This window comes from Salvelinus sp. IW2-2015, linkage group LG18, assembly GCF_002910315.2.
Source record: "Salvelinus sp. IW2-2015 linkage group LG18, ASM291031v2, whole genome shotgun sequence".
Taxonomy (NCBI): Eukaryota; Metazoa; Chordata; class Actinopteri; order Salmoniformes; family Salmonidae; genus Salvelinus; species Salvelinus sp. IW2-2015.
In genome coordinates, this window is record NC_036858.1 from 14,970,367 (window position 1) to 14,992,951 (window position 22,585).

Here is a 22,585-nt window from a genome sequence, read left to right on the forward strand (position 1 = left end):
GTATTGCTTGCCTACATTTTAACTCCTCCCTCTATGTTTAATATATGACACACAACACATTAATTGATTCCATTTGGTTGCCTATCCAGACGTGAAGTATGTTCTATAGACAGTATTTGATTGTGATTGATGGTGCCACAAAGTATTTGACTTAGTGACAGAAATTAAGGAAATTAGAGGGGGTTCAGATAAGGGCCATTTTCTTTGCCTGCCGAAATTCTAATTTGATAGACTAATAAATTACATAAATTAGCCAAACCGAAAACATGCAGACACATTGACTAGTGCCGTCCCCGCAGACCAAACCGCCATAAACAAAAAATAAAAAATTATAAAGGGTGCAGCCTAACATGAACATTGAAAGCTGCCTTGAAGGACAAATATAAAAAATGGTTTTATGCTACTAAGATTTCAGTGAAAATGTGAGGCTAAACTGAGACGGAGTGGAAGAGCAAGAAGTTCAGACATATGCAAGCAATGAAGATTTGAGTGTTGGTGAGGGCGTAACACGCGAAGGGCAGAGAGGGCGGAGAAACATTTAAGAACAACTACTTGTCGAATAAGACATGGGAGAGATGACGAATTTTGGCAAAGAGATTTATTTCTAGACTAATAAATGGCCAGACGGAAGCCACTCCTCAGTGATTGGCAGTGATTATGGTTTAGCCTGGCACACCTSTATTTGGGGAGTTTCTCCCATTCTTCTCTGCAGATCCTCTCAAGCTCTGTCAGGTTGGTTGGGGAGCAMCGCTGCACAGCTATTTTCCGGTCTCTCCAGAGATGTTCGATCGGGTTCAAGTCCGGGCTCCGGCTGGGCCACTCGAGGACATTCAGATACTTGTCCCAAAGCCACTCATGCATTGTCTTGGCTGTGTGCTTAGAGTTGTTGTCCTGTTGGAAGGTGAACCTCCACCCCAGTCTGAGGTCCTCATCGCTCTGSAGCAAGTTTTCATCAAGGATCTCTCTGCACTTTGCTCCGTTCATCTTTCCCTCGATCCTGACTAGTCTCCCAGTCCCTGCCGCTGAAAAACATCCCCTCAGCATGACGCTGCCACCACCATGCTTCACAGTAGGGATGATGCCAGGTTTCCTCCAGACGTGACGCTTGGCATTCAGGCTAAAGAGTTCAATCTTGGTTTCACCAGACCAGAGAATCTCCAAGGGGGCTGTCATGTGTCTTTTACTGAGTAGTGGCTTCCGTCTGGCCTCTCTACCATAAAGGCCTGATTGGTGGAATGCTTCAAAGATGGTTGTCCTTCTGGAAGGTTCTTCCATCTCCAAAGAGGTACTCTGGAGCTGTGTCAGAAGAATGATGGAGGCCACTGTTTTTGGGGACCTTCAATGCTGCAGACATATTTTGGTACCCTTCCCCATATCTGTGCCTCGACACAATCGTGTRTTGGAGCTCTATGGACACTTTTTTCGCTTTGTCATTATGGGGTATTGTGTGTAGATTTACGAGAAYAAAAWATGTTKATGTGGAAAAGGGAAAGSGGTCTGAATACTTTTCYAACGCAATGTACATATGAATTGGGTAAAGCAGTCTGTTAACATTATTAAAGTGACTAGTGATTCCKTGTCTATGTACAGTACCAGTCAAAAGTTTGGACAACTACTCATTCAAGAGTTTTTAWTTTTTTGTACMCTTCTCTACATTGTAGAATAATAGTGAAGACATCAACACTATGAAATAACACATATGGAATCATGTAGTAACCAAAAAAGTGTTCAACAAATCAAGATATATTTTATATTTGAGATTCTTCAAAGTAGCCACCCTTTGCCTTGATGACAGCTWTGCACACTCTTGGCATGTTTGCTTATGACCTTATACAGCTGGTTGAGTGTTGTCTTAGTGCCAGCATCGGTTTGTGGTGGTAAATAGAGGGCTACGAATAATATAGATGAGAACTCTCTTGGTAGATATTGTGGTCTTACAAGCTCTATCCATAATGGTACTCTACCTCAGGCGAGCAAACTACCTCAAGACTTTTTTTATATCAGACATCGCGCGCCAGCTGTTGTGACAATAGACACACACTCCCGCCCCTTGTTTTACCAGACGTAGCTTCTCTGTCTGCCGATGCATGGAAAATCCCGCCAGCTCTATATTATCCGTGTCGTCGTTCAGCCATGACTCGGTGAAACATAAGATAATTACAGTTTTAATGTCCCGTTGGAGAGATAATCTTGATCTAGATCATCCATTTTGTTTTCCAATGATTGCACGTTGGCCAATAGAATGGATGGCAGTGGGGGTTTACTCACTCACCTACGAATTCTCAAAAGGTAGCCCAAACCCGCCCCTTTTTTTCTCTGTATTTTCGTCATGCAAATAACGCGATGTGGGCCGTTCCCAAGAAAGCAGTATATCCTTCATGTCGGACTCGTTAAAGAAAAATATTTTCCAGTTCGAGGTGAGTAATAGCTGTTCTGATGTCCAGAAGTTATTTTTTGGTGATAAGAGACGGAAGCAGCAACATTATATACAAAAAATACGTTTTTAAAAGTTACAAAATAAAACAAAAAATATAAAATAGTAGTTGGTTAGGAGCACGTAATATTTAGATTTTATGTGTGAGGCATGTTCTCAATAAGCAAGATATAGTCTAGCCCAATAATGGATTAAATGAGGGAATGTTTCTCCTTATAGTCCAAGGATCTTACAGCCAAAACAATCCAATACTCCATCTAGACATGAATCGATTCTCAATTGGCGTAAGGGTCCAGAAACAAAGCCCTCTATTTTCATATCACATCAAAATAATTTCACAAATACAAAATATACACTTATTGTACACTGTTTTAACTCGTTTTAATGCAGTTGCAGCCGACCAGTATTTTTCAATGACAACACATTTGTGGCATCCCGTCTTTCCGTTTACACACAGGTGTTCGGAGACGCATATAGCTAATTAGCACAGGTAGTCCGTCTTCATCTGTTTTCCGCTAACATGCTGTAACATGGAAATATGGCCGCGTTGGAACCCTGAACCTAACCCTATAAAGGTGGGTAGTAATTTAACCTTTTATTTTTTGTCGCGTGACATGACAGATATGTTTCCAAAACTATACTGAAAACAATGCACATTAACATTTAGAGCAAGTTGGTTGGATCTTAAAGGGAAGATTGCAGAATAAGGTTACTGTTTAACATTCTGATTTGTTTCATCCTTCCCAAACTAAAAGTCCCAAATATGACATATCACTTTACATTTCTATTTTGGAGAATTAGCATTCGGAAAAAGTGAAGTTAAGAAGAGCACCTACACCAAACAGGAGTGAAGCCACTGTCATATAAGATTGAAGACCCACATCATACTGAGTCCTAATGTTTTTGAAAAATATATTTTGGGCACTTTGAATGAAGCCATCATCCTGACCATATCCTGCCAATTTATTTTATTCTCCATGGCCTAAAAAAACAAAACACTTATACAGCTTTTAGCATAGCCCCTTTCACACCCCTGCTGGCTTGCCCCTACTGCGCTAACCACTAGCAAGCTTTTAAACACATTCACTTATTAGCAGTTCACAGCATTTTCTCATACTTTTACACAAAGTCAAGATAAACCTTTAACATTTTAGTAGACATTGAATGTCTATAACCAAATTTGCTTAAAAACTCTGTCGTTGGAGCCGATCGTACCTATGGCTAGCACATGCTAGTCTGAAGAATAATTCTGGCAGCAGTAAATCCAGGTATAATGGCGCTAACTAACATCCTGCAAGCTATATCGCCAATAAAGATCAGGGCAGTTCCGGGAGCACGTGATGCCGCGAGCTGAGCAGACGTTGACAAACCGAGCTCTTCAAAGTAATATTTCATTATTACCTAAATAACAACGTTGAAACAATATTCTAACATCGGCTGATAAATTGTCAAGTACTAACCTTCCCAAAGAGCATGGACCTACCGACGAGAGGCAAGAAGGACGACCAAAACGTTGTTGATTCCCAAGATAACGCTACAGCTAGCAAATTAGCATTAGCCCTCATAACTCAGACGACAGATCCAGACTGTTGCTCTCAGGCAGCCTCTTGCGAGGCCTGCCGACATGTACTCCTCTCCATTCCAGGAAATTGCTTATGATTACGGTACAATGGTCTTTCTCTGAAAATTGACAAGAAATCGTCTGAAKTCCATTCTTCCATTGACGACCTGAAATCCTCCATGAATGAWCRCCTTTTAAGAACGACTGAGGTTGAGTTGCGCATTAACACAGTTGAAGATACCATCACTRGACATGACCAGGTTRTGATATAACTGCAGAAGGACAATGCCTACCTCAAAAACAAGGTAGACCAGATGGAGAACCAGAGCAGACGTAGTAATATCCGTGTGGTGGMATTGAAAGAGGACAGCGAGGGCTGTGACCCGGTCCYTTTCTTCACTCAATGGRTCCCAGATGTCCTAGGGATAATCAACCTCACCAAGCCGCTGGAAATCAAACGCGCCCACAGAACATCAGCGCCGAAACCCCGGCCAGATGAGCCCCCACGGGCCGTCCTGATCAGGTTCCTCCGTTTCCAGGACAGAGAGAAGGTACTGCAACTCGCAAGAGCCAAAGGGGACATCACCATCGATGGCAAGAGGGTCAGCCTTTTCCCGGATATGAGCGCGGATCTCACCAGACGTCGCAAGCAGTTCAGACCTGCCGCCAAAGCACTGAAGGAGAAGAACATCACCGGCGACCTCATCCACCCTGCGCGGATGAAAGTTCAGTACAAAGGCCGAAGCCATCTCTTCAACACACCGGGAGAAGTGTTCACTTTTCTCAAAGAACTGAACCGCGTCTGAACCAGGATGGTCTCTCTGGGGGATAAGATGCAGTTTGTTTGTTTTCTCATATCCGGGCTGTCCTGGGACTGAACTGCTGGTGTCTTCTTGGAATTTGGATCCGTTTACCCCGCTATCCGGTCGCTATAATTGATTTGTACATTTTCAACTAACCGTTTTTTTCACAGGGTGACTTCTATTACATTTKCAGGAGAGTATATTTTGGTTTAGTCAATATCCACTGGGCGAAGCAAATTAGTGGGCTTAGGCCCACTGCTTTCCCCCCRATTTYTGTTTCTCCTCTCCTGAAAAGAGACTCAAGCAGCCCTTACTGTGGGCAGTAAATATTCAGCCATAAATGTCTATTCACAACGTTTGTTTTCAACTTAGAGAACTCGCAGGTTTTAGTTTACGCCAAGGTTTAGCTAGTAAGAGCAAGATGGAAAGCGAGCAACAACGTATCTCTACAAGTGTATTCATGTTTGATTGTTGGGATTGTTGTTTTAGTCTGACAATCGGGGTGGGTGGGGTGTCTGTTTTTTCTTATTTTTCTATGTTTATTGTTGTTTCCTTCGTAAAGAGACACATAGGTCACTTCTGTGGCCATTTCCTGACTATTTACATATGAGAGATTTCCATTCGGTTACATATTTGAAACCCAACCTATGCTTAATCCACAAAAATATGTCACATTCAACGTAAAAGTTCTTAACAGCCCGATTTAAAAGGAAAATAGTCTGGGCCTCCCAAATAGTCTGGTCTAAGGCACTGCATCGCAGTGCTAGCTGTGCCACCAGAAACTCTGGGTTCGAGCTCTGTTGCAGCCGGCCGCGACCGGGATGTCCATGGGGCGACGCACAATTGGCCTAGCGTCGTCCGGGTTAGGGAGGGTTTGGCTGGTAGGGATATCCTTGTCTCATCGCGCACTAGCGACTCCTGTGGTGGGCCGGGTGCAGTGCGTGCTGACCAGGTCGCTACGTGTACAGTGTTTCCTCTGACACATTGGTGCAGCTGGCTTCCGGGTTGGATGCGCGCTGTGTTAAGAAGCAGTTGCGTTATGTTTCGGAGGACGTGTGGCTCTTGACCTTCATCTCTCCCGAGCCCGTATGGGAGTTGTAGCAATGAGACAAGATAGTAACTACTAAAAATTGGATACCACGAAAAAGGGGGGTAATTTTATTTTTATTTTTAAGGAAATTAGTCTATACATACCTTAAGAAATTAAAGGCTGACATTGTGTTTTTACAAGAAACACATCTTACAGCCAGTGAACACAAGAAATTGAAGAGGGAATGTGTAGGACACGTTTTTGCGTCCTCTTTTAACTCCAAAGCAAGAGGACCTGCAATTTTGKTAAGTAGACACATCCCCTTCTGCGTCAACAACACCATCTCTGATCCCTCGGGCAGGTTTGTTTTGGTGCAGGGGCATATGTTTTCGGAGTCTTGGACCCTATTGAATATTTATGCTCCTAACTTCGATGARCATATGTTTATGCAGAATGTCTTCRTTCAGGTTGCTCAAGCACCACCAGGATGGCTACTGGTTGGAGGAGATTTACATTTTTGTTTAGATACAGTTCTTGAAAGGTCCTCTGATAAACCCTCACTTCTTACCAAAGCCGGCAAGCTCACCATGTCATTCATGAAAGATCTCAATTTACTCGACATCTGGAGACATTTGCACCCACAGGATAGGGACTACTCTTTTTAGTCACACCCACACAACACACACGCATAGATAACTTTTTACTATCGACCCAACTGTTTCATAGAGTGTTAGATATCGAGTATCTCCCCAGATTGCTTATTGACCATTCTCCTCTGGTATTATCAATCTCCATTCCTACCAAGGTAAATAGAGCATATAGATGGAGACTAAATTCTACACTCCTAAAGCAACCTGAATTTTGTGCATTCATCAAAGAGCAGATCAATATTTTTACTTTGACAAACAAACCCTCAGTTTCATTCTTTGGGACACATTGAAYGCCTATCTGAGGGGACAGATCATTTCCTATACTAAAGGGTTGAAGAGAAAACACGGTGCGGAACTGAATGCCCTTGAATCTGAAATCTCTGAGCTAGAGAGAACCTACRAAAGAGGCCCGACTAAAGATCTATACAGGCTTTTGGTAAATAAAAAACTGAAATATAATATTCTGAACACATATCAAGCTGAGAGGGCCATCACTAAATCAAAACAGCGTTATTACGAGCTTGGAGAGAAAGCTCACAAAGTATTGGCATGGCAACTGAAAGCAGAGGAAAGTAAGAGGACAATTAATMCTATAGAAACTCTTACTAATGAGATATCTTTCGACCCTACTGAAATTAATGATACTTTTAAGAAATACTACGAAGACCTCTACACTTCCCATTCAAGCGATGATCTATCAGAGATCGACTCATTTCTCTCCTCTCTCAACCTCCCATGCCTGTCAGAGGAAGACAGAGAGCGCCTGAGTGAACACTTCTCAGTTCCTGAATTGCTGGAGGCCATTAAATCCTTACCTTCTAATAAATCTCCAGTGGAGGATGGCTTCCCTCCAGAGTTAGCTACCTACAACTACGCAACTTTATTAGGGTGACTCTCAAGGGACAATGGAACCTACCTAAGATGTCACCTATTGAACAACTCTGCCACGCAGACCAACCACTGTTCAAGACCATTTCCCGTGTTTACGATGCTCATATATTAAGACTAACACTGCCTGAGCTAGATAAACCCCAACTTAGATGGGAAAAAGGGTCTATGGAGGGTCTATGGAGTGACCTATGCAGGGATGGTGTTACATCCACATTGAACTCCAGATATAGACTGATCCAGTTTAATTTCCTCCATCAGCTCTATATCACCCCATCTAGACTGCACAAGTTCAACCCTGGTATCTCCTCCCTATGTTTTAGATGTGGCTCAGATGAAGGAACATTCCTCCATTCCACTTGGCAGTGGTCAAAACTACACGGTTTCTGGCAGGGGGTATGCGATACCATATCCTCAATTCACGGGGTTGCATTCCCTTTAGACCCGGAGGTCTGTCTCCTGGGTAAATTTACTAACTCCAATCTTAGGCAAAGCCATACTATAAAGCTAACAGAAATATTGCTAGCGATTGCCAAGAAATGTATTGTCTTGAAATGGAAATCGGATTCCTCCCTGCCAGTTGCAGTGTGGCTATTGGAAGTTAATAGTTGTATCCCACTGGAGAAAATCACTTACTGCTTGAGGAATAAGTTAGAGACATTTTACAGAATTTGGCAACCTTTTATTGACTATATGGAGAATCTCCCCTCCCCTCACATCACATTGATTGAATCTCTATATAATCCTTATATAATGTTTCACATGTAATGTATAGTATGTAGCTTACGGCAGGTGACCATATGATCCAATGTCTCATTATTATTATTTTCTATTTTACTCTTTATTATGACTTATTTATTGTATGTTTGTAAATATAATTATTATAATTATACTTTTTAATTTTTAATTTTCCCATGATGTCAAGCAAAGAGGCACTGAGTTTGAAGGTAGGCCTTGAAATACATCCACAGGTACACCTCCAATTGACTCAAATGATATCAGAAGCTTCTAAAGCCATTACATAATTTTCTGGAATTTTCCAAGCTTTTTATTAAAGGCACAGTCAACTTAGTGTATATCAACTTCTGTCCCACTGGAATTGTGATACAGTGAATTGTAAGTGAAATAATCTGTAAACAATTGTTGGAAAAATTACTTGTGTCATGCACAAAGTAGATGTCCTAACTAACTTGCCAAAACTATAGTTTGTTAACAAGAAATTTGTGGAGTGGTTGAAAAACGAGTTTTGATGACTCCAACCTAAGTGTATGTTAACTTCCGACTTCAATTGTATGTATGGCAGGACCAAATCGGAGAGCTAGGTAGGAGTAAGCCCATGTAATCCTTTGTAGGTTAGCAGTAAAACCTTGAAATCAGCCCTAGCCTTAACAGGAAGCCAGTGTAGGGAGGCATGCACTGAAGTAATATGATCACATTTTTGGGTTCTAGTCAAGATTCTAGCAGCCATGTTTAGCACTAACTGAAGTTTATTTAGTCCTTTATCCAGGTAGCCAGATAGTAGAGCATTGCAGTAGTCTAATCTAGGAGTGACAAAGCATGGAATAGCTTTTCTGCATAATTTTTGGGCAAAACGTTTCTGATCTTTGCAATGTTACAAAAATGGAAAAAAGCTGTCCTTGAAATATTTTATTTTGATATGTTCATCAAAAGAGAGGTCCTTCACAGTTTTATTTGAGATGACTGTACAATCATCAAGATTAATTGTAAGAACCAACAGCAGATCTCTCTCTCTGTTTTGTCTGAGTTTAAAAGTAAAACATTTGCCACCATGTATGAAACACAGGCTTCCAGGCAAGGCAATTTTGGGGCTTCTCCATGTTTCATCGAAATGTACAGCTGTGTGTCGTCCGACATTTCAGTTAAATTTGACAGTGTGTTTCTGAATGACATCACCAAGAGGTACAATATATAGTGAAAACAATAGTGGTCCTAAAATGGAACCTTGAGGAACGCCGAAACTTACAATTGATTTGTCAAAGGATTAACCATCCATGATATGTTTCTGACAGATAAGATCAAACCAGGCTAGAACGTGTCCGTGTATTGTCTCCAAAAGAATGTGGTGATCGATGGTGTCAAAAGCAGCACTAAGGTCTAGGAGCACGAGGACAGATGCAGGAGCCTTGGTCTGACGCCATTAAACGGTAATTTACCGTCTTCACAAGTGCAGTCCCAGTGCTATGATGGGGTCTAAAACCAGACTGAAGAATTTCCTATACATTAATTGTCTTTAGGAATGCAGTGAGTTGCTGCGCAACAGCTTTTTCAAACATTTGAGAGGAATGGGAGATTTGATATAGGCCAATAATTTTTTTTACATTTTCCAGGTCAAGGTTTGTCTTTTTCAAGAGTCTTTATTACTGCCACTTTTAGTGAGTTTGGTACATCCATGTGAGTGGGCCAGTTCGTTTTGCATGGACCGGTCCACTTAGATTGCTTTCCATCTTCATTTTTTATAATCTTCTAGCAGTATAACATGACTGAAGTGCCAGGGGTTCCCCTGACCTAGTCTGCTTTGGGCAGACTCTCTTCCCAATATTCTTGCATTTCGACGAAAAACATGCCTGCTGGTAAACAGTGCACTGCCACCATCAGGCAATGTATTGTTGGAACAAAACATTAGGAACACCTTCGTAATATTGAGTTCCAACCCCTTTTCCCCTCAGAACAGCCTCAATTAGTCAGGGCATGGACTACAATGTGTCAAAAGCGTTCCACAGGGATGCTGGCCCTTGTTGACTCCAATGCTTCCCACAGTGTCAAGTTAGCTGGATGTCCTTTGGGTGGTGGACCGTTGTTGATACACACGGGAAACTGTTGAGCGTGACAAATCCAGCAGCTTTGCAGTTCTTGACACACTCAACCCGGTGCACCTGGCACCAACTACCATACCCTGTTCAAAGGGACTTAAATCTTTTGTCTTGGCCATTCATCCTCTGAATGGTTCTTCTTCTTCGGCAGATCGTATACAACTTAAAGGTGCCTACACTGCCACCTACTGTACTAAAGTGTGAGGCCAGTCACAGCCTACCTACATTACATTCTCTTCATTATTCCTGTTCCTAAAAGGAAAACATTTTCGCCATCAACTAACCCTACACCTATATACCACAAATCTCATACACCCAGGTACAGCTCTGCAGCTGCCACCTACACTCATTAAAACCCCACTACCCCATTCCACTACTTTGACCTTATCTACTCCTGTACCATGCCAATGGCCTGGAAAGACGGGACACCACCCCTCAACACACCCTATAACTCTTCTGAAGTCAAATCTCGTATACCCAAATACTTCTCTGCATCAGCCACCATAACATCTATTCTTTGTGATTTACGTTCCATTTCTGAGGTACAGTTAATAGCAAGTGCTATGAATGCTAAGAAGCCATCCTTACTGAAGCATTTCTCACCCTTTGCCCTATCCCTCTGTGCTGGCACAAATCTACTGCTCACTGGGATCCTCTCAGGATCCATCACCCTTGACCCTTCCTCCTCCACTTTCTTCACTGCATCAGCATACGACACGCTCTGCACTACTCTGACTCTGGCCACTTCAACCTGCCCATCTCACACTGGACACTTCCGATCCCCAGCAACATGAGCACCCCTACAGTTGACACACACAACTTTATCCACCGAAACTACACAATCCTCTGTCCCATGCCCTTCTGCACACTTCCCACATCTTGGAATCTCCTTCCCACACTGCTGCAACATGACCATAAACGTTGCACCTGAAACAGTGCAGTGGATTCTGCACAAAAGCAGGATAACTTCTTATGGGGGGCAGTATTTGTAAGTTTGGATGAATGAGGTGCCCAATGTAAACTGCCTGTTACTCAGGCCCAGAAGCTAGGATATGCAAATAATTGGTAGTATTGGATAGAAAAATAAAATAATGTCTGTGAGTATAACAGAACTGATATGGCAGGCGAAAACCCGAGGACAATTTTATTTTTCAGCTCACCACTGATTACTATTGCTGTCTATGGGAATATAAAAGGAATACCTCCCAGAATGCAGTTTCTAGGGCTTCCACTAGATGTCAACAGTCTTTAGAAAGAATTTCAGGCTTGTTTTTTGATAAATGAGCTAGAATTTGTAGTTTTTGTAAGTGGCTCCCATTTTGGCTGTAGTGTTTGTTGCGCGTTCCGGTGAGTGGGCGCACTTCGCTATTTATCTCCGGTAATGACAATACTATTCTCTGTCTTAAATTGTATCGTTTATTTACATATTAGGGTACCTGATGTTTGATTAGAAATGTTGTTTGACTTGTTTGGAAGAAGTATATTGGTAACGTTTGGGATTCTTTTTGTATGCATTTTGAACGAGGGAAACCGGTGGATTATTGAATGAAGCGCGGCAACTAAACTGACCTTTTTGGGATATAAAGAAGGACTTTATCGAACAAAACAAACATTTGTGATGTAGCTGGGACCTTTTGGATTGCCAACAGAGGAAGATCTTCAAAGGTAAGTGATTTATTTTATCGCTATTTCTGACTTTAGTTATGCCTCTCCCTGGTTGGAAACGACCATTTGTGATGTAGCTGGGACCTTTTGAGATTTCCATACCCAACTACAACATTTTCCGTCAAGATAGAACTGCCAAAGGGGGAGGAGTTGCAATCTACTGCAGAGATAGCCTGCAAAGTTCTGTCATACTTTCCAGGTCTATACCCAAACAGTTTGAACTTCTAATTAAAATTAATCTCTCCAGAAATAAGTCTCTCACTGTTGCCGCCTGCTATCGACGCCCCTCCGCTCCCAGCTGTGCCCTGGACACCATTTGTGAATTGATCGCCCCCCCCATCTAGCTTCAGAGTTCGTTTTGTTAGGTGACCTAAACTGGGATATGCTTAACACCCCGGCAGTCCTACATTCTAAGCTAGATGCCCTCAATCTCACACAAATCATCAAGGAACCCACCAGGTACAACCCCACATCCGTAAACATGGGCACCCTCATAGACATTATCCTGACCAACTTGCCATCCAAATACACCTCTGTTGTTTTCAATCAGGATCTCAGCGATCACTGCCTCATTGCCTGTATCCGCTATGGGTCCGCGGTCAAACGACCACCCCTCATCACTGTCAAATGCGCCCTAAAACACTTCTGTGAGCAGGCCTTTCTAATCGACCTGGCCCGGGTATCCTGGAAGGATATTGACTCATGTCCCGTCAGTCGAGGGATGCCTGGTCATTCTTTAAAAAGTAATTTCCTCACCATCTTAGCATAAGCATGCCCCCGTTCACAAAAATGCAGAACTAAAAACAGAATAGCCCTTGGTTCACCCAACTGACTTGCCCTCGACCAGCACAAAACATCCTGTGTGGCGGACTGCAATAGCATCGAATAGTCCCCGCATATTTGAACTGTTCAGGGAATCAGGAACTCAACACACGCAAGTCAGTCAGAAGCAAAGGCTAGCTTTTTCCAAGCAGAAATTTGCATTCTGTTAAACTCCAAAAAGTTTTGGGAACTAAAGTCCATGCGAGAACAAGAGCACCCCTCCCAGGTGCCCCACTGCCACTGAGGCAGTAACACCGTCCCACCGGAATAAAATCCTGATAATTCAAATATTGCAATAAGGCATTTCTCAACGGCTGGCCCATGCCTTCCTCCTGGCTACTCCATACCCGGCCAACAGCTCCACCCCCCCCCCCCCCCCCCCCCCCCCCCCCCCCCCCCCCCCCCCCCCCCCCCCCCCCACCGCAAGCTACTCGCCCAAGCCTCCCACAGCTTCTCCTTCACCCAAAATCAGATAGCAGATGCTCTGAAAGAGCTGCAAAACCTGGACCGCGTACAAATCAGCGTGGGCTAGACGAATTCTGGACCCTCTCTTTCTAAACTATCCACCGCCATTGTTGCAACGCCTATTACCAGCCTGTTCAACCTCTCCTTCGTATCATCTGAGATCCCCAAGGATTGGAAAGCTGCCGCGGTCATCCCCCTCTTCAAAGGGGGAGACACCCTGGACCCAAACTGTTACAGACCTATATCCATCCTGCCCTGCCTATCTAAAGTCTTCGAAAGCCAAGTTAATAAACAGATCACTAACCATTTCGAATCCCACCGTACCTTCTCCGCTGTGCAATCCGGTTTCCGAGCCGGTCACGAGTGCACCTCAGCCACGCTCAAGGTACTAAACGATATCATAACCGCCATCGATAAAAGACAGTACTGTGCAGCTGTCTTCATCGACCTGGCCAAGGCTTTCGACTCTGTCAATCACCGTATTCTTATTGGCAGACTCAATAGCCTTGGTTTTTCTAATGACTGCCTCGCCTGGTTCACCAACTACTTTGCAGACAGAGTTCAGTGTGTCAAATCGGAGGGCCTGTTGTCCGGACCTCTGGCAGTCTCTATGGGGGTACCACAGGGTTCAATTCTCGGGCCGACTCTTTTCTCTCTATATATCAATGATGTCGCTCTTGCTGCGGGCGATTCCCTGATCCACCTCTACGCAGACGACACCATTCTGTATACTTATGGCCCTTCCTTGGACACTGTGCTAACTAACCTGCAAACGAGCTTCAATGCCATACAACACTCCTTCCGTGGTCTCCAACTGCTCTTAAACGCTAGTAAAACCAAATGCATGCTTTTCAACCGTTCGCTGCCCGCACCCGCCCGCCCGACTAGCATCACCACCCTGGACGGTTCCGACCTAGAATATGTGGACAACTATAAATACCTAGGTGTCTGGTTAGACTGTAAACTCTCCTTCCAGACTCATATTAAACATCTCCAATCCAAAATCAAATCTAGAATCGGCTTTCTATTTCGCAACAAAGCCTCCTTCACTCACGCCGACAAACTTACCCTATTAAAACTGACTATACCGATCCTCGACTTCGGCGATGTCATCTACAAAATAGCTTCCAATACTCTACTCAGCAAACTGGATGCAGTCTATCACAGTGCCATCCGTTTTGTTACCAAATCACCTTATACCACCCACCACTGCGACCTGTATGGCTGGCCCTCGCTACATATTCGTCGCCAGACCCACTGGCTCTAGGTCATCTATAAGGCGGAGCTTTACCTAGTATAGACTTATCTCAGTTCACTGGTCACGATAACAACACCCACACGTAGCACACGTTCCAGCAGGTATATCTCACTGATCATCCCCAAAGCCAACACCTCATTTGGCCGCCTTTCCTTCCAGTTCTCTGCTGCCAGTGACTGGAANGATCATCCCCAAAGCCAACACCTCATTTGGCCGCCTTTCCTTCCAGTTCTCTGCTGCCAGTGACTGGAAAGAATTGCAAGAATCGCTGAAGTTGGAGACTTTTATTTCCCTCACCAACTTTAAACATCAGCTATCTGAGCAGCTAACCGATTGCTGCAGCTGTACATAGTCCATCTGTAAATAGCCCACCCAATCTACCTACCTCATCCCCATGCTGTTTTTATTTACTTTTCTGCTCTTTTGCACACCAGTATCTCTACTTGCACATCATCATCTGCTCATTTATCACTCCAGTTTTAATCTGCTAAATTGGAATTATTCGCTCCTTTGGCCTATTTATTGCCTACCTCATGCCTTTTGCACACACTGTATATAGACTTTATTTTTTTTCTACTGTGTCATTGACTTGTTTGTGTTATTAGCTTGTTTATTCCATGTGTAACTCTGTGTTGTTGTCTGTGTCACACTGCTTTGCTTTATCTTGGCCAGGTCGCAGTTGTAAATGAGAACTTGTTCTCAACTAGCTTACCTGGTTAAATAAAGGTGAAATAAAATAAAAAATAAACATTTTGGATTGCCAACAGAGGAAGATCTTCAAAGGTAAGTGATTTATTTTATCGCTATTTCTGACTTTCGTTACGCCTCTGCCTGGTTGGAAAATGTTTTTAATGCTTTTGTACGAGGGGCGCTGTCCTCAGATAATTGCATGGTTTACTTTCGCCGTAAAGCCTTTTTGAAATCTGACAAAGCGGCTGGATTAACAAGAAATTAAGCTTTTAACCGATGTATAACACTTGTATTTTCATGAATGTTTAATAATACGAATGTTGTATTTTTGAATTTCAAGCTCTGCAATTTTACCGGATGTTGTCAAGGCCGGGCGCTAGCGGTATGCCTTTCCCAAAGAGGATAACTGATATATCCTAACATGACTTTGTCTGGTAGAGACACTGAATCAAAATTCAAAAGGCCTGACAATGACCCCACTGTTTTACCATGCTCCCCACCGGTTCTGCGTCGCACCAAACGACGGGCGTCACAAAATCAGTAATTTTCAACTTCCATTGCTCCACCTCCACACTTAACCCTACCCCAGAAATAATTTAATGGTGCCCTGTTCCTAAAAGCAAATCAAGAAACAGATCTTGACCCAGGTTGCGTGACGCTGAGTGCCTGCTCCCTCTGGTCAGAAGAAACACAAACAAATATCACAAGTCCACCACAGGTTACCTTCACTGATTCAACTGCCCTCAACTCCTTTTTCACCCACCCTGAAACCACAAATGGATCCACCAAAAGGCAAGGGTCATCATTCTCCACAAATGTCATTCCTATTGGTACAGATTCTTCTTTATCATGTCTGACACCATTCTTACTCAACACATCTTTGCACTACATTCAGCGCTTCTCCTTCCTCACTGTCTATAATCACATCTATCTCAGTTCACCACGCTCTTGCCTCGTCTTCATCCGCTGCATTGCTTGCAGAGCACGCACTGATGGCGTTTCTCCAAAACCCCAACCTTCTGTTCCTTAGCTCAATTTACAAGTCTGGCTATCTCTGACCTCTCACTGTTTCCTTCACGACCACACCTGCTCAACTGAACACTTACGACCTTGCTCCAGCCACTGCAATCATGTTAGTAAAACCCTAGCTCACGATCCATGTCTCAAGGCTTAACAATCCTGATATGAACCTGTCTCCTCCGCTTAATCTACACTGACTGAAGTGGATTTAACAGGTGGGATCGGTAAGGGATTATAGCTTTCTCCTGGATTCACTTGATCAGTCTATGTTTTGTACACTCCTTTAGATGGAATATCAGCAATCTACATTAGATTTGTGGAATATATATCATGCAACCAGTCCTTTTAACAAAACTCACCCGACCCAGAAGATTCTATCATCAATAGGCGCTAAAGGTAGTTAGCATCTGAATGGTCTAGATATAGCCTAGGCCTACCAATGATATGGTGTTATAGGACGGAATAACTTGAATATATTTGGAGGAGTGTGTCTTTTGTAGCCGGACAAGAGGCGCTCTTTGGAAATGGGGATGGATACAAGCCGAATAGAGTATCCTGCACTGAAGGACAAAATAAATAGCCTCCATTGAGAGGAGGGGAGGCTATGCTTGGTTTTTAATAAATGTTTTATTAAAAACATTTGTTTTTTTAAATGTTTCTAAATAAGAGGTTTACTGGTACAKAATGCACATCCCTCTTGTTCCATGGGCAAATGGCCACTGTACGWCACAGCTGGATAGGCTGCGRTTCCGCTGTCAAAATCCATGCCATAATAACAAACGCGTTGCTTCTAAGAGACCAGGTTTTGGTTGGTCTTAAATATCCCACCAGCGCTGCCTGAAATTGGCACTTTGGCGCACATTTTTAACAACACACCTCAGATATTTCCACCACTCACACCTCAGCGCAAGCGAGTTCATATAAGASAGGTAAATGACCAATTCTGGTGCTAAGGTTTGAAAACAGAAGTGCCAGCTTTAACAGGTCGAAATTGCAAATGAGCATGCGTAACATAGAGCCCATGTCACACACTGGCCTTTGTTATCTTTATTTTCTTTATTAGTTTAGTTAGGTCAGGGTGTGACATGGGGGATGTTTGTGTGTTTTGTCTAGTTTAGGGTGTGTGTATTGTTTAGGGGGTTTTGTAGAGTGTATGGGGTTGTGTTCAGTGTAGGTGTTTAGGAAAGTCTATGGTTGCCTGAATTGGTTCTCAATTAGAGACAGCTGTCATTAGTTGTCATATTTAGGCAGCCATAGGCAGTAGGTAGGTTGTGGGTAATTGTCTATGTGTAAGTTGCCAGTGTCTGCACTTATTGTTTGAATAGCTTCACGGTCGTCTGTTTGTTGTTTTGTTTAGTTTGTATAGTGTTCGTTTCGTTTTCGTCTTCTTATAAATAAAGAAGTATGTATTGTTATCACGCTGCGCCTTGGTCCTCTCTACAAAGTTACGACGATCGTGACAGCCCAAGAAGTCTTACTTTCAATTTCCAAAAATAAACACAACATTCCAATTTCAATACACGTGTTTTACTTGGAAGGGGAAAATATAACAAAAACAATACTACTAAGTAACTGATAGGTGAAAATTATCTGTTAATTGAATGATTCGAATATTCCGCCCTGACACATATACTGTAATTGTATGGAATTGATTAGAATGTATAAAATCATAATCAATAAATGTGTCGTCCTAGTCAGAATTAGGGTAAAGACAATATGTCTTTATGGTATTTTAAACACAGACTGTCTGAGCTTGGTGCTGACCTGACTAGAGATTTGGGAGAGAACGGGGAGTACGTCTCAAGGACAAGGTCACTAATCTCTGTCGGCTGGGTAGCAGGACATGTGTGTGCGTCTGTATGTGTGTGCGTCTGTTTGTGTGTATGTGTGGGCGTGAGAAGTCAGTATAAAATGTATTGTTTTGTATTCTTGACTTTAGAACCTTCTCTGAATAAACTGTACTAACCTTTTGTATAAGCTGAGTCTTTGACTAATTATTATTATACCCATGGTCTTACAAACCTCGGGAATTGGTCAGAGCTATTGATTGTTATTATCATTGGGATTGGAAATTCTCTTATCAGTAACCTAATGATGTCTGTAGTAATGGTTTCAAACCTTTTTTTATGCAGGCAAAATGGCAGAGTCCAGTGTTCATAGTAAGTCAACATGTTACTTTCTCAGATGGCATTGGTTGTTTTTCTTGCTTAGATGTACTGGTCTGACATTTCATCAAAATACGTCAGTTATAAAGTTGTAAGCTGTTACAAAAAGTAGCCGAGCTGATACACCACCTTTTTCTACATAAGGTCATGGAATTAACAGTAAAGGTTCCCTCTTTAATATCCTCTTGCAGGTAATCCAAGGATAAGAAAATTCTTCACTGTTGTCAGTGGCAATACCTTGGATTCTCATAAGGACTTTTTGGAACAACTCACCAAGCAACAAGACTTTACTCAAGTGTGGANACGTGTTTTACTTGGAAGGGGAAAATATAACAAAAACAATACTACTAAGTAACTGATAGGTGAAAATGATCTGTTAATTGAATGATTCGAATATTCCGCCCTGAAACATATACTGTAATTGTATGGAACTGATTAGAATGTATAAAATCATAATCAATAAATGTGTCGTCCTCGTCAGAATTAGGGTAAAGACAATATGTCTTTATGGTATTTTAAACACAGACTGTCTGAGCTTGGTGCCGACCTGACTAGAGATTTGGGAGAGAACGGGGAGTACGGCTCAAGGACAAGGTCTCCCTAATCTCTGTCGGCTGGGTAGCAGGACATAGCAGTGTGTGCGTATGGTTGTGTGAATGTGTGTGTGTATGTGTGTGTGTATGGTTGTGTGTGCGTCTGTTTGTGTGTATGTGTGGGCGTGAGAAGTCAGTATAAAATGTATTGTTTTGTATTCTTGACTTTAGAACGTTCTCTGAATAAACTGTACTAACCTTTTGTATAAGCTGAGTCTGACTAATTATTATTATACCCATGGTCTTACACACCTCGGGAATTGGTCAGAGCTATTGATTGATTGTTATTATCATTGGGATTGGAAATTCTCTTATCAGTAACCTAATGATGTCTGTAGTAATGGTTTCAAACCTTTTTTTATGCAGGCAAAATGGCAGAGTCCAGTGTTCATAGTAAGTCAACATGTTACTTTCTCAGATGGCATTGGTTGTTTTTCTTGCTTAGATGTACTGGTCTGACATTTCATCAAAATACGTCAGTTATAAAGTTGTAAGCTGTTACAAAAAGTAGCCGAGCTGATACACCACCTTTTTCTACATAAGGTCATGGAATTAACAGTAAAGGTTCCCTCTTTAATATCCTCTTGCAGGTAATCCAAGGATAAGAAAATTCTTCACTGTTGTCAGTGGCAATACCTTGGATTCTCATAAGGACTTTTTGGAACAACTCACCAAGCAACAAGACTTTACTCAAGTGTGGACCCTGGAGAAGAGTGATGTCATCATAACTTTCTGTCCTATCGTCAGTCGTGCTGGGACTGATATTGAAGCAGCACTGCAGAAGATCCCAAGTAACGAAGCAAAGTTATTGACATATACTGTATATCTGAAATGTTTTATATCAAATCCATGTCAGTGTTGACCTATGTATTCTAACAAGATGCTAATTATCTGAATGCTTTATTTGTTAAATGCTAAACATTGTTTTGTCACTCTCTATACAGCTGGTAAACGTGTTGTTTTGGTGGTGCTGCATCATACCTTCAACCCAGACTGCACAGTACCTGACAGTAGCAGACTGGTGACCAGAGATGATATTCTAACAGTGGACTGTTTGTTCCATGAGAACCAGGGACTACTGAACTGTCCTCGCAATAAAGAAGCAGTCCGTACGATTTGGAGCCATCTGAACATACAGCCAAAGGTAATTCACCCTACCAACAACCTACATGTACTAGTGGTACATTTCTCTCATACTCCCCATGCATACTTTTGTAATGTTTTTTTTATTGACCCATTCAAATGTGTCATATCACCTATACGGTATACAAATATGGAGAAACACAGATTTCACTTAAATGTTTTATTAATCAGGGTCTGATAGTCTTAGAATAATGATTGCTAGTTTAATGTTTGTTTTTGACTGTATTTTATGCCACAAAACAACAGAATAAGAACATCACAGAAAGTTGGCGTGAGCTGACGAAGAGTAAGAAGCAAGTGGGTCCACTGAAAAAAGAACAACGGGAACAAAAATGTCAGCAATGTGTACATAAGGACGGACTACTAAAGCAGATGGATGAACTAAACAGAAAACAAGATGATATGTTAAAAGTGAACGAAAAACAACTAGAAGAGAAGGAGAATCAGATAAAGCAAAGTGACAGACAAACGGAGGTTACAAACAATAAAAACAAAAAACTTGGTGAGACAGATTTTAATAATCACATAATTATTATTTAATCATAACCACTATTACAGAATAATTTTGATAGTACAGTATGAGGAGATGTAACTATCATACATGTAGTATCACCACAGCTGCTTTGCGTTTTTGCCTAACACAGAATTTGCATGTCCTTTGTCATCTCAGAACAACAGGTACTTGATCTGAAGATCGAAGTAGAGAGACTGAGTAGCAAGGTCTCAGCACAGACGACTGGTGAGTCTGATCTATAAAACTTAGTGATTTCTTTCCAAACAAGTGCAGAGACCGTCATTTTGATGTCATATGAATTAAACATTTTAATTACTCTTGTCATTTTTTTGCTGCAAGGACTTGACGAAGAGTTGTAATGTGAATGTTTTACTGATGTTGTCAACCTCGCGAATGCAAACTAATCGTAAAAAGATGTAGCCTACACACAACAGCTAGCCGGACCTCCCAGTTTTCCCCTCGTAGATTTTTATTCCTTCATTACTACTGAAATGTAATTGATGTAGAAATGTTACATGTCTGATTTGCAGGTAGAAATGTTACATGTATAACCTTTAAACGCTTCGAGGGCTTCAGTCTTTCAACTGCAGACTATTTTCACACATGACTTTGTTTGGCACCTCCTTTACTGGGCCTTTTTAACAGTTGTAACTCTTTCATTTAAACGTAATAGGATTGTTCAGCGAAATTATGACCTCAAATATCCTAAACGGTCTATGGACTGATCTTAATCTCTCCTGGACAGATTCTGCGCCTAAACCCGAAGAATCAGTTGACGGGATGGAATGCACAGGATAACGAGCAGCGGTAGATCCTTTGTTTGGGTTTTCGTCACTGATTATTTGGATGTACCAGGATTGGGCGAAGGTGGTGCTTAAACTTTGACTGCTCTGTGCATGTGGAGGGGCGGGGGGGTTTAACAAGTGACATCAATAAGGGATCATAGCTTTCACCTGGATTCACCTGGTCAGTCTATTAATGTTTAGTATACTGACCATTTTATTCCAAAACAGTCATATCGTTGTGATGTGAAACTTCAGACACTTTATGCTGATCAAAATAATGTTTTAGTTTCAAAATGCTAACATAAGCGTTTCTTGGTAGTGACTTTTCTACCAAAACCAAAGTGGGGATTGTAGTCAATCCCCGAGCTGACAAGGTACAAATCTGTCGTTCTACCCCTGAACAAATGCAGATCCTAGGCCGTCATTGTAATTAAGCATTTGTTCTTAACTCATTTGCCTAGTTAAATAAAGGTTAAATAATGTCATACAGTAAATTCTCATGTATTCCCATTTAATCATGTGTTACCCATAAAGAATATATTCTACAGGTACATATAACACAATGTGAATATGGTCATGGACTTGTACCATTTTAAGATGGAAAAAATAATCTGTACATTTGTTTATTGTTGTTCAGTAAACTTTTGTTTTGATCAGAGTTGCACTAATGTGTCATACTCTCCTGATGTCTATGAGGAATGAACTTAAATCTAAAAAAAATGATGTTATCACGTGAGCCTAATCAGCCTTGTCTTTGGATAATAAAATGCATTATGAAATTAAATTGTCTGAGGTCTCATTTTGTTTCTGACTCATACAGGTCCAGCTGTGCAAAGGGGATTTAGCTAGTACTGTCACTGATGTGAACATGATGCATACTTTTCTTAAGAAGAACTTGTACTCAATTTAGTAATAGATGCTGTACAGTAAGTGAATGGGCTTTAGCTCATAACAGCTTTCATGTACCGTAGCGCTATTTCCAACATGCGGAGAAAAGGGAGAGAGAGGAGTGCATTCATATCACCTGACTTAAGGTAGCAGTAAGTGTAAGGGCTCTATTCAATCCACATTGCGGAAGTTCAGCTTTACAGCGTCATTGAAATTGAAAGGGAATGTTCCCGCTTTAGAGGAAACTGCATTCACCTTTAGAGGAAACTGCATTCACCTTTAGAGGAAACTGCATTCACCTTTAGAGGAAACTACATTCACGGTAACCTTTTCATTTCTATCACGGAATCTGTAACCCTTCAACACATAAGTAGTCAACA

At 41.9% G+C, this 22,585-nt stretch overlaps 1 protein-coding gene and 1 long non-coding RNA gene across 2 annotated transcripts in view; both read left to right on the plus strand.

Moving 5' to 3' along the window:
- Positions 1–18,578, plus strand: part of LOC111977470 (uncharacterized) — a 19,769-nt gene extending 1,191 nt beyond the window's left edge. The window contains exons 2-3 of the long non-coding RNA XR_002879056.2: positions 18,250–18,276; positions 18,474–18,578. This is a non-coding gene — a long non-coding RNA (uncharacterized lncRNA). The remainder of the gene's footprint in view (positions 1–18,249; positions 18,277–18,473) is intronic.
- Positions 18,579–18,730: 152 nt separating this feature from the next.
- On the plus strand, positions 18,731–22,101 carry LOC111978342 (uncharacterized). Its single transcript, XM_024008352.3, has 6 exons — positions 18,731–19,268; positions 19,466–19,666; positions 19,820–20,019; positions 20,265–20,520; positions 20,689–20,757; positions 21,278–22,101. The coding sequence occupies exons 1-6, from the start codon at positions 19,247–19,249 to the stop codon at positions 21,328–21,330; spliced, it is 801 nt and encodes a 266-aa protein (XP_023864120.1). The 5' UTR covers positions 18,731–19,246; the 3' UTR covers positions 21,331–22,101.
- Positions 22,102–22,585: the final 484 nt, after the last annotated feature.